Here is a 10,972-nt window from a genome sequence, read left to right as displayed (position 1 = left end):
ACACAAACTACGGATCACTACGGAGCGGTTAGATAATCTTTGGCTCGATAGAAAAAGTTCCTACCGGGAAGTAAAATTTGCTATCGGACAGGGGTTACCCGACTGTTCACGAGTGCAAGCCATTAGGGGTTGTTAGATAGTCTTTGGCTTGATAACAAAGTTCCTAAGGGGAAGTGAAGCTTGTTACCGAACTAAAGATTATTTAAAGGATTAAGACTTCCAGTGTTAAAATTCGCATTCTTCGCATTCGAACACTGGGGCAATGGTATGAGGATACGGCAATAATGACAGCCACATCGACCGGAATACGAAAACTGGAAACAAAATCATCGGCAAGTCATTTTTGAAAAGTTACAAGCACAACAAATGGCTATTGCTCAGCTGCAAAGTCAACAAAAAACCCTAAGCACAGTGGCACTGGAGACACTGAAGATGGCTCCTCGAGTCGAGCAGGTACAGGAGAGATCGAGCAACAACGGGTGAGCAACGGACCCTGCTATTATGAAGATGCTCGAGGATCTCACCAAGAGAGTTGAATCAGGAGAAAAGAAGATAGAAGATAACGATAAAAGAGTATAGACTTATAACTTGAGGGTCGATCAGATCCCCGGAGGCCACCCCGGTATTCTGGAAGGGTATAGATTCAAAGAAACTTCGTGCAGAGGCCATTCCCATCGAAGTGCGGCTCCGATCGCCCATACCCAAAANCTTCTTGCCCTCTTTGCTTCAACCGAGCCTCCAATTCCACGGCCTCAGCAGCTCGTGTTTCTAGTTCTGAGAGGCGAGCATCAGTCTGGTCTCGCTTGGCCAAAAGTTGATCCCGCTCAGAGGTAAGTTCCTCCTTATCAAGAATCAGCCTTTGAAGGCCCTCGGAAGCAAGGAAGTTGGCCTGCAAAACAAAATACAAACTCAAAACATTGCCATAACAACAATAGAAGAAACAACAAAGGAAACAAATATTATACCGTCGCTGCGTTGTGCATAGCATTATTCAACAAACACTCTCCCGAGAGAGTTTGTATTTTATTCCCATCTTTTTCTGAAGCCAGAGGCTTCAGATAATTAGTAAGTTCCACCAGCTGGGACAGCAGATGGCATCTGGTAGAGACCAAGAGGGAGACGTTCCTCCTCCTTTGGGGATCGTCTGAGGGGGCAGCATAATTTTGCCCCAAGTTCCCATAAACTGGGACTAGGGAAGAGGGACATCCTCCTCTCTGGAAACTACGGTAAGTGGAGATGATGTAGCATTCGCTGGTGGCGAAGGCAGAGTTGTTGCAGAAGGAGATGAAGCTGATAGCGTTGTAGGTCGAGAAGCAACTGCGGAAAATATAGTGCTGGTTGTTGGTTCTTCATCAACTGAAGACGGAAGGGACCCGGTACTTAGCCTCACGGTATTGGTCACGGCAACTGGGACTCAAAAGCGAGAATTAGCATTTTCTACTATATCATACTCCCCCAGAGTGCCGAGGCATCGCCCTTGGTTGGTGTAACTAACTCAACAGATTAAGCATTCTGTTAAGCGGATGAAGGTCGTCGTCTTCTATATAGAGGAGCCCCCTCATCACTAGCTCATCCATCATCATCGATCACCATGGTATCTATGGCCGGCTCGGGCACAACGCTCATCACCACAACATCCGAGGCGTCTCGGGCGCGACACTCTTTGCCTTTTATTTTTTTTTCCCCAGCCACAGAGGAACATCTCCTTTTCTGTTGCTTGTTGTCAGGCCGGGGACTCTGAGAAGAAGCACTTGCACCAGAAGCAGGCTTGGAGACACCTGTTCGGGTAAATGCCTCCTGCAGCAGCCTCGCCATGTCAGCAAGATTAGCCAAAACATCCTCCTCGGGGATGACAACTGAGCCCTGTGGTATACCTGAATTCAACAGGAGAGAAAGGTTAATCAACTTCCTTATACGGAAGGTAAACACAAGGTGAGTTCGACTTACCATGATTTTTGGCCTTCCACCCATATTTAAGGGTCAGTTCTTTCCACGTGCGGGTTTCGGGCATAGTGACATCCAAAATTTTTTGGACCCACTGGTTCAAGCCTTCAATCTTAGGTGGTGTCCACCGAGTTGCTGAAATAAGTGAAAGAAGAAGGGTCATTAACAGCATGGGGCGATCCTTAGTAGAAGAAAAAACAAACTGTTAACTTACAAGTACGATTCCATAATTCCGGAAAGGATGGAGTCGTGGCCGGAATGATGTCTCTGGTGGAAACTGCAATGAACCGTTTCATCCACCACGGTCGTTGTCATCATCCATGCTGGTTGGCAGAGCATGGTGGCTACGTTTGCTTAAATTAATCATTCTCCCACGAAAAATCTTGGGGGAATAAAGGTTCGTTAATCAAGCCAGGGTTAGCTACTCTCCCATCTCATAGCATAGACGCCGAAGACAAGCAATTTTCCTCCACACAGAAGGACTTACTGTGCCAGACATACCTGGTAATGGATGCAAAACTTCACGATAAAAATACGTGAAACTCTTTTTGAGCAAGGTTATCCACTCCGCCAGGTCAGGTACGACGATGTTTAAACCATGGCAATGGCAGTCTTCCTTCACAGTAGGAACGCTGGAAGGATGGATAGAAGAAGGATACATGCCAACAGCCCATGTGTGAGGATTAGCCGAAGGGTACTTCTCTTCGAAGTCCTTAGTTGTGACAAGACTCCTTGGAATGATGGTGCTCACCGTAGGATGAGCAGCATCATCAACTTTACCTTTGTTCTTTGAGGAACTGGGGTTTCTGGAAGAAGAGGCCATTGTTATTAGAAGAGGAAAAGGGTTTTTTCTGGAAAAAAAAATTAGGGCAAGTTGAAGAGAAATCCGAGTTGAGTAAAGAGAGTTTGAGAAAGTTTAAAAAGTTATGAAGTGTAAATGGAGAAGTTTGATGTGCATAAGTAAAGGAATAGGCAGCTAAAATCGTGGCTATAATTACCTCGATAACCAGCAAAAGTGGTGTTGAATCCTAGGATGATGCATGTTCGGGGCATTAAATGCGGAGAGACGTGCGTCTAATCAACCGTCAGATACTTTTCAGAAGGGGGCAGAGAATTTTCCGCCAAAAAAGGTATCTCTACCAACTTCCCATTCACACAAATTTTGCCACGGGAAAACAGAGGGACTATATGTATAGGGTAAAATATGTTTATATCAAATTATCGCATGAGAAAGCGACATGTGGAGTCGAAGACAGAAGACAGTCGGGTTCGGAGTCAACGATCTCGTTTGTTATCGGAGAGAATAATATTCATAAAGGCGAAATAAATGTCTGTCACCCGATAACATTAAGTGGAGAATATTCTACAGCATTAAGTATATGGTCCTTACAGAGAATATGGCATTCACTGCCTACCGTTACACATTCTTCAATGGCCCTCATAATTGTCATTAAAGAGGGTCTTGATCTTATGACCTTGTTCCCTATGTGCAACTATAAATAATGAGCTCTATAATCATTGTAAAGGACATGAATTTCCTGATAAACATATAATATACTCTATTCAAAGCTCAATACAATTTTATCTTCTTGCTTATTTATATTGTTATTATTGTCTCCGGAAGCTCTGCTCCCGGAGTCAAGATTTTTGCTGTTTTATCTCATCTTCAAGGCTTAGTCTTACATTTTTATCTAATTTATTTGTCATTTTGGGATCAAATCAATTCACTTGTCTATAAACCAAATCATGGAGTAATACTCATATTATCAATGTAACCAAATAGCAGCCTCAACATAGCTTAGTTCCTTTTTATATTCAACTCAATATGTTTTTATTTTAACATGGCTTAATTAAAAAGGCGTCTTAGCTTTTTTAGCAAGGGAATAAGACTTTTAGGATTCGAATAATTACATGCCTTTCAAAGTAAGGACAAATTAGCAATTTCGTATATCTTTGCAAATTGCCAGTATGACTTGTGTATGGTTAGGAGGATAATGTCCGTATGAATTTGAGGCACCAACCTGTAAACTCATATTCGATGTGTTCTTCCAAAATTCCAAGAAATAGAAAAGCATATTGATTAATGATACATCCACCAACCCCTTGTCTCCCAAACGACATTGATTTTCAGGTGGGAATTGGTTAAAGTGGGAAGATCTCATAACCTTATTAATGATCCAGCTTTGTCCTGTCTGTCTCCTTTGTTTTGCGCCAGGTACTCATCCACTACATGATATGCAGCGACCTACCCTCATTCCTTTGAATTTTTCCCAAAATGTACACGTTTTGGCTCAACCATTCTTGTTGTCTTAAGGGAATACCAAAAAAATGCAAAACGCATTTGCAGAATGCAAGTTAAAAACAAACCATAAAGGAAAGAATAGACGGAAGATAATGCAAGCCATAAGTCGCAATTGTCAAATTCGTTTTATAAGTAGCACTCACTTAATCCAATTTTGTCCAATGGTAAAATTGGCATCTGTCAAATGTGACTTATGTATTGCATTTGGCAGATGCACCTTATAAATATCATTCGGTTAATAAGCACTCCCATTTGTTCTTTCAAACTATGCTTTGTCCTTAAATAGCATTCTACTACATATTTATGGTATTCTCTCAAAAACAATACACCACTGGAATTGTTGAGCCAAAAGTGCACATTTTGGGGAAAATTCCCATTTCCTTTTATCCTTTTCCCTTATGTCATGATTAGGCATATGAATACAAATGATAGTTACGATGAAAGGATGTACTTTTTGATAGTTCTATATTTCTGCTTGATATATAATTTGCTGATTCTTCAAGACCTTTTACCATCTTAATCTTTCCCTAGTTAAAACAAGTGAAAACGTATGGTTTTATTTCTCATACTAGTCATTTCTTTTGGGATATTAATCTATATTTATCTATCTATATCTATATCTATACTATATTAAAAGCACGAAGGTCCTTAACGAAATGTCGTTCGCCTTTTTTACCCTTTAAAAATAGACTTTATATTGGACAAAATTGTCATTATAGTTTAATCATTTACCTAATATTTTGAACTTTAAAGTAAGCAAATTTATTTATTAAATCATTCTTAATTTAAGCTATATAGAAACTCATAATATTTAGGAATCTAAATTGAGTAAAATTTTACTTATAAATATTTTTTTTCCTTATTTAAATGGTGTAGCTATTTTCTTCAAATTGATCCTTTCATGTTTACTAGTTTTAAATGCGTTTGGAATTGTAACGAATTTTGCAATTTTTTGTCTTCATTTTAATTTTGTAGGATTGAACACGTACGGATCATTCATATATTTTGAAATCAATTTTTTGTTGATTACTTTTTTGGATCATGTGAGTAGTGTTAATCCAATTTTTTTTATGTGCACAAAGAGTTTAATATAACAACAACAACAACAACAACCCAGTATAATCCCACAAGTAGGGTCTGGGGAGGGTAATATGTACGCAGACCTTACCCCTACCCTGAGGGGTAGGGAGGCTGTTTCCAGGAGACCCTCGGCTCAAGAAAGCAACAAGAGACGATATATTAGTACTATCAATAGACTTATACTAAAATAACATAAAATAACATAAAATACATACCATACCATAAAATAACAAAATAACATCAATATAAGAAATATAGGAAATACGAAAAAGATGGGAGGTATACTAATATCCAACAGATAAAGCCCTGCATCAGTAGCTGATCAGTAGCATCCTAAGATTAACTCCTAACTGGCTAGTCTCACTCTAGTGTGCTGTAGAAATATCCACAACTTCCCCTAACCTACAACTTTAATGCTCGACCTCCACAATTCCCTGTCAAGGGCCATGTCCTCAGTAATCCTAAGTCGCGCCATGTCCTGCCTGATCACCTCTCCCAATACTTCTTAGGTCTCCCTCTACCTCTCCTCGTGCCCACCACCGCCAGTCGCTCACACCTTCTCACCGGTGCATCAGTGCTCCTTCTCTGAATGTGCCCGAACCATCTGAGTCTTGCTTCCCGCATCTTGTCCTCTATGGGGGCCACTCCCACCTTCTCTCGAATATCTCCATTCCTAATCTTATCCATCCTTGTATGCCCGCACATCCACCTCAACATCCTCATCTCTGCTACTTTCATCTTCTGGATGTGTGAGCTCTTAACCGGCCAACACTCGATCCCATACAACATGGCAGGCCTAACCACTGCTCTATAAAACTTACCTTTTAGTAACGGTGGCACTTTCTTGTCACACAGGACTCCCGTCGCTAACCTCCACTTCATCCACCCCACCCCTATACGGTGTGTGACATCCTCGTCGATCTCCCCGGTCCCCTGAATAACTGACCCAAGGTACTTGAAACTACCCCTCTTAGGGATGACTTGAGAGTCAAGCCTCACTTCCACTACCGCTTCCGTTGGCTCGGCTCCAAATTTGCACTCGAGGTTTTCCGTCTTCGTCCTGCTCAACCTGAAACCTTTTGACTCAAGGGCATGTCTCCAAACCTCTAGCCTCTCATTGACGCTGCATCGTGTCTCGTCAATTAGGACTATGTCATCAGCAAATAGCATGCACCATGGCACCTCCCCTTGAATATGATGCGTTGTGGCATCCATCACTAGGGCAAATAGGAAAGGGCTGAACGCAGACCCTTGGTGCAACCGGAAAATGCTCGGAGTCGCCACCTACTGTCCTAACCCGAGTCTTAGCTCCATCATACATGTCTTTAATCACCCTAATGTAGGCAACCGGGACCCCTTTAACCTCTAAGCAGCTCCATAAGACCTCCCTAGGAACCCTGTCGTACGCTTTCTCTTGATCGATAAACACCATGTGGAGATCCTTCTTCTTATCCCTATATTGTTCCACCATCCTCCTAATAAGGTGGATAGCTTCTGTGGTAGATTGCCCCGGCATGAACCCTAATTAGTTGTCTGAAATAGACACCGTCCTTCGCACTCTGATCTCTACCACTCTCTCCCAGACTTTCATGGTATGACTCAGTAATTTGATACCCCTATAGTTGTTACAGCTCTGGATATCACCTTTGTTCTTATACAACGGAACCATTGTACTCCGCCTCCACTCTTCAGGCATCCTATTAGTCTTGAATATAATATTAAACAACCCAGTAAGCCATTCCAAGCCTGCTCTACCCACACACCTCCAAAGTTCAACCGGAATCTCGTCTGGCCCGGTAGCTCTGCCCCTCCTCATTTTACGCATTGCCTCCATGACCTCATCGACCTCAATGTCCCTACAATAACTTAATTCATGGGGGTTGTCAGCATTCCTCAATTCACCTAGTACAATATCCTGATCCCCTTCTTCATTTAGAAGTTTATGAAAGTAGGTTTGCCATCTCCTCTTAATCTGGTCATCCCCCATCAAAATGCCGTCCTCATCTTTTATGCACCTCACTTGGTCCAGATCCCGAGCCGTCCTCTCTCTCACCTTGGCGAGTCGGAATAACTTCTTTTCCCCGCCATTGTTCCCTAGTTCCTCATACAGACGAGCAAAAGCTGCCGTCTTAGCCTCCGTTACTGCCATCTTCGCCTCCTTCCTAGCTACCTTATATATCTCACTGTTCGCTCTCTTCTCCTCCTCGCTAGTGCTCCCTACTAACCGCAGGTAAGCCGCCTTCTTCGCTTCCACTTTACCTTGGACAACTGCATTCTACCACCAGTCTCCTTTGTGGCCACCGGCGCGGCCCGAAGATATCCCTAACACCTCTCTCGCCGCCTTCCTTATACAGTCCGCCGTCGTCGACCACATAGTGTTTGCGTCCCCACTACTTCTCCAAGCTCCCATTGCCAATAACCTTCCTTCCAACTCCTGAGCTTTATCCTTAGTCAAGGCGCCCCACCTAATCCTCGGGCGGCCTCGTATTGACCTCTTCTTCCTCCTTATTATAATACCAATGTCCATCACCAAAAGCCTATGTTGCGTTGCAAGGGTCTCACCTGGGATAACTTTGCAACCCTCGCACAACCTTCTATCGCATCTCCTGAGAAGGAGATAGTCAATCTGAGTCTTCGCCACCGAGCTTCGGTAAGTAACCAAATGCTCCTCCCGCTTCGGAAAACTTGAGTTCGCAATCACTAGATCGAATGCCTTGGCAAAGTCCAACAGCGAAGTGCCCCCTCCGTTCCGCTCCCCGAAACCAAAGCCGCCATGCACCTCAGTATAACCACCTGCAGACGACCCAATATGACCATTTAAGTCACCTCCTATGAATAACCTCTCGGAAGGCGGAATACTACGAACGATGTCATCCAACCCCTCCCAAAAGCGCCTTTTAATCTCCTCATCCAAGCCTACTTGCGGCACGTACGCGCTAACGACATTTAAAGTACACTCACCCACCACCAATTTAATAGTCATTAGTCAATCATTCACCCGCCTGACCTCTACCACCGACTCTCTAAGATGGCTATCTACCAGGATACCCACTCTATTCTTACCCCTCAGGACTCCAGAGTACCACAACTTATACCCATCCGCGTTTCTCGCCCTCGATCCGACCCACCTAGTCTCCTGGACACACGCTATATTAATTTTCCTCTTGTGAAGGATCTTCGCCAACCCTATAGACTTACTCGTCAGCGAACCTATGTTCCATGACTCGATTCTCAACCTATAGGCTCCCTTGCCCCCTCTACCTCCCCTGCCTCCCGTACCACACCCTGACCCCGGCCCCACACTCTGCCCCACCCGAGGACATGCCCTTAATCTATCATCCCAGACTGCAGCCACTACACCTACGACAAATCTAAAGAAGACTCACTAGTGCACAACGGACTGCGAATCAAACTAGAAGGAAACAAGTGACTACAAGTACACTAGTTGAATGATTGAACTATTGTGAACTAAAGTAACATCAATTTAGCTAACACCAAAAGGGAAACAGTAGAACGGTAGGTACCAACTCCCGAGAACCAAACATGTGTTGATTTGCTGTACTCGATGTAGTTGTACGCTCACGCACCGCTTCCCACCGCCCTTTGCTGACGCTCGTCCAGGTTGCTCTCCTTTGCTGGTGCTCGTGCGCCCAACTTGTCTCCAACAACTTTGAGAAGTTCCCTGAAAACACAGAAAATAGCACGACCCAAAAACCAACAAGGGTTGTCACCGCTACCACTGGTGTAGCCCTGACAGTAGTGGGGGAAATGTAGGGATAAAGCAGAGAACTACACCCACAAGCCTGAAGTACCTTAAATGGTAATTAAAAAACAAATATTTTAATCTAGAATAGGAAACCCTAATTACCACTAATTAATATCTAAATAGCCTACAGATCCAAAAATTGAAAAGGTATATGAAAAATAGGTAAAATTGTGAAAATTTTCACGGAAAGAGATAAGGAAAATTGCGATTATGCCAAACAAAGAGGGGGAAATTTGAAATTCAACACTGTAAAGAACAAAGCATATGCAAGAGAAATTAAATGCCACAAAAAGGATAAGAAAATGAAGTAAAGAATGGGAGAAATTAAGCTCACTTGGAAAAGAACGCGTAAAAGAGCTGATCTGAAAATAAATTAAAGGTACTGAAATGATTAATAATACGTAATTATAAAATTAAAAATACTGGAGTCAATTTTATAATTATAAACAAAATTAAACCTTAAAAGAGGCTAATATTACAATTATACGCAATTAGCTTTTAAAATACTAAATAAATTTGTAAAAAATGCGCAAAAATTATGTTAGCTATATTTTAGTGTAAATATGAGAATCAAATTGAATTACCAAAATGATAAATTTGGGAATAATTACTGGGTTTTTCTTGATAAAATAAGGCAATAAATTGATTTAAATTTTTTTTTAAAAATTAGGAAAAACAATAAAACTTTGGGACGTACTTATATGTGCATATACATGCTATTTTGAAGGTATTTTGCATATTAAAAAATACAGGAAAAAATTGGGTATCAACAGAACATCCATTGGTGTACTTAATGGGTGCGCTTTGTCCATATAAAAACGTTTAAAGACCCTTTCTGTATAGGCAGATTGATGGATAAAGATCCCGTCTGCTAAATATTCAATTTGCAGACCAAGATAAAGTTTTAATTTTCCAAGATCTTTCATCTCAAATTCTTTCTTAAGATATTCAGTTGCCTTTTTGGAGCTCTTCTGGAGTTCCAACAAGATTTATGTCATCAACATAAATAATAAGTATAACAAATTCTTATGATACTTTCTTTATAAAAATAAATGGAAAAATAACATCATTTATGTAATCTTCTTTCAGCAAATATTCACTGAGGCGATTATACCACATGCCCAGATTACTTTAAACCGTACAAAGATCTTCGTAATTTGATCGAGCACATTTCTCGAGACTTTGAATTATATGCTTCAAGCATCTTAAATCGTTCATGGATCTTCATATAGATTTAATCAAATGAGTCATATAGGTTATGCCTTCCATTTAAATGGCATGACATCTTCAGGTGTCTGGACTACAGGTATGATCCTCACAATCTTTTACAATATTGTGCACTATATTGTATCAAATATATCGTCGACGATCATTTTGTATCGGTTTCTAAGCGACATAACTTGTTGAATTCTCATCACTTTCTTTATTTTCAGGTACATGAACTTCTTTTGGAGTTTCATGAAATGTTATGTCGTGGGATCTTCTAGAGCTCATTTCCTCCTCATTATGAGCATTAGATCCTATCATTTTTCAAGGATTGTTACCTTTGAACCTATAACGACCCGGTCGTTCGCTCTGAGAGTTATAGCCCCGTTTCCCCTATTTATGCTTCTTTGTGTGTTGTTCAGCTGTGTTGAGTTGTATCAAGTTGGTAGGTTTGGGTTCAGAGTAGTTTTGGAGTGAAATGAACACTTAGTCTCTTAGTTAGAAAGCTAAGTTAGAAAAGTTAACCGGAAGTTGACTTATGAGTAAACGAATTCGGATTTGGATTTTTATGATTCGACTAGCTTCGTTGGGTGATTTTAGACTTAGGAGTGTGTCCGGAATATAATTTGGAGGTCCGTGGTAGAATAAGGCTTGAATTGGCAAAAGTTGGAAGT

The 10,972-nt window shown here is 41.5% G+C and overlaps 2 protein-coding genes across 2 annotated transcripts; both read right to left on the bottom strand.

Annotated features, from left to right (window-relative positions):
• Positions 1–3,018: 3,018 nt before the first annotated feature.
• Positions 3,019–7,475, bottom strand: LOC109221887. The gene is made up of 2 exons (XM_019386319.1): positions 6,971–7,475; positions 3,019–3,128 (listed from the first exon to the last, which is right to left on the bottom strand). Exons 1-2 carry the CDS (start codon positions 7,473–7,475, stop codon positions 3,019–3,021), a joined length of 615 nt encoding a protein of 204 aa, XP_019241864.1.
• Positions 7,476–7,601: 126 nt separating this feature from the next.
• Positions 7,602–8,309, bottom strand: LOC109221886 (craniofacial development protein 2-like). Its single transcript, XM_019386318.1, has one exon. The coding sequence runs from the start codon at positions 8,307–8,309 to the stop codon at positions 7,602–7,604; it is 708 nt and encodes a 235-aa protein (XP_019241863.1).
• Between the last annotated feature and the right edge of the window lie 2,663 nt (positions 8,310–10,972).

This window comes from Nicotiana attenuata, unplaced genomic scaffold (genome assembly GCF_001879085.1).
Source record: "Nicotiana attenuata strain UT unplaced genomic scaffold, NIATTr2, whole genome shotgun sequence".
Taxonomy (NCBI): Eukaryota; Viridiplantae; Streptophyta; class Magnoliopsida; order Solanales; family Solanaceae; genus Nicotiana; species Nicotiana attenuata.
The sequence above is the reverse complement of the archived record's forward strand: the minus strand, read 5'-3'. Positions and strand labels throughout refer to the sequence as shown.

Bases quoted from the DNA above. Each gene is read 5' to 3' on its own strand.
- LOC109221887 (XM_019386319.1), bottom strand. From the start codon at position 7,475: ATGGCAGTAACGGAGGCTAAGACGGCAGCTTTTGCTCGTCTGTATGAG. The intron at 3,129-6,970 runs GTGATATCCAGA...CTATACATATAG, and splicing joins TCCGTTGTATAAGAACAAAG to TCCCTCTGTTTTCCCGTGGC.
- LOC109221886 (XM_019386318.1), bottom strand. From the start codon at position 8,309: ATGACTATTAAATTGGTGGTGGGTGAGTGTACTTTAAATGTCGTTAGC.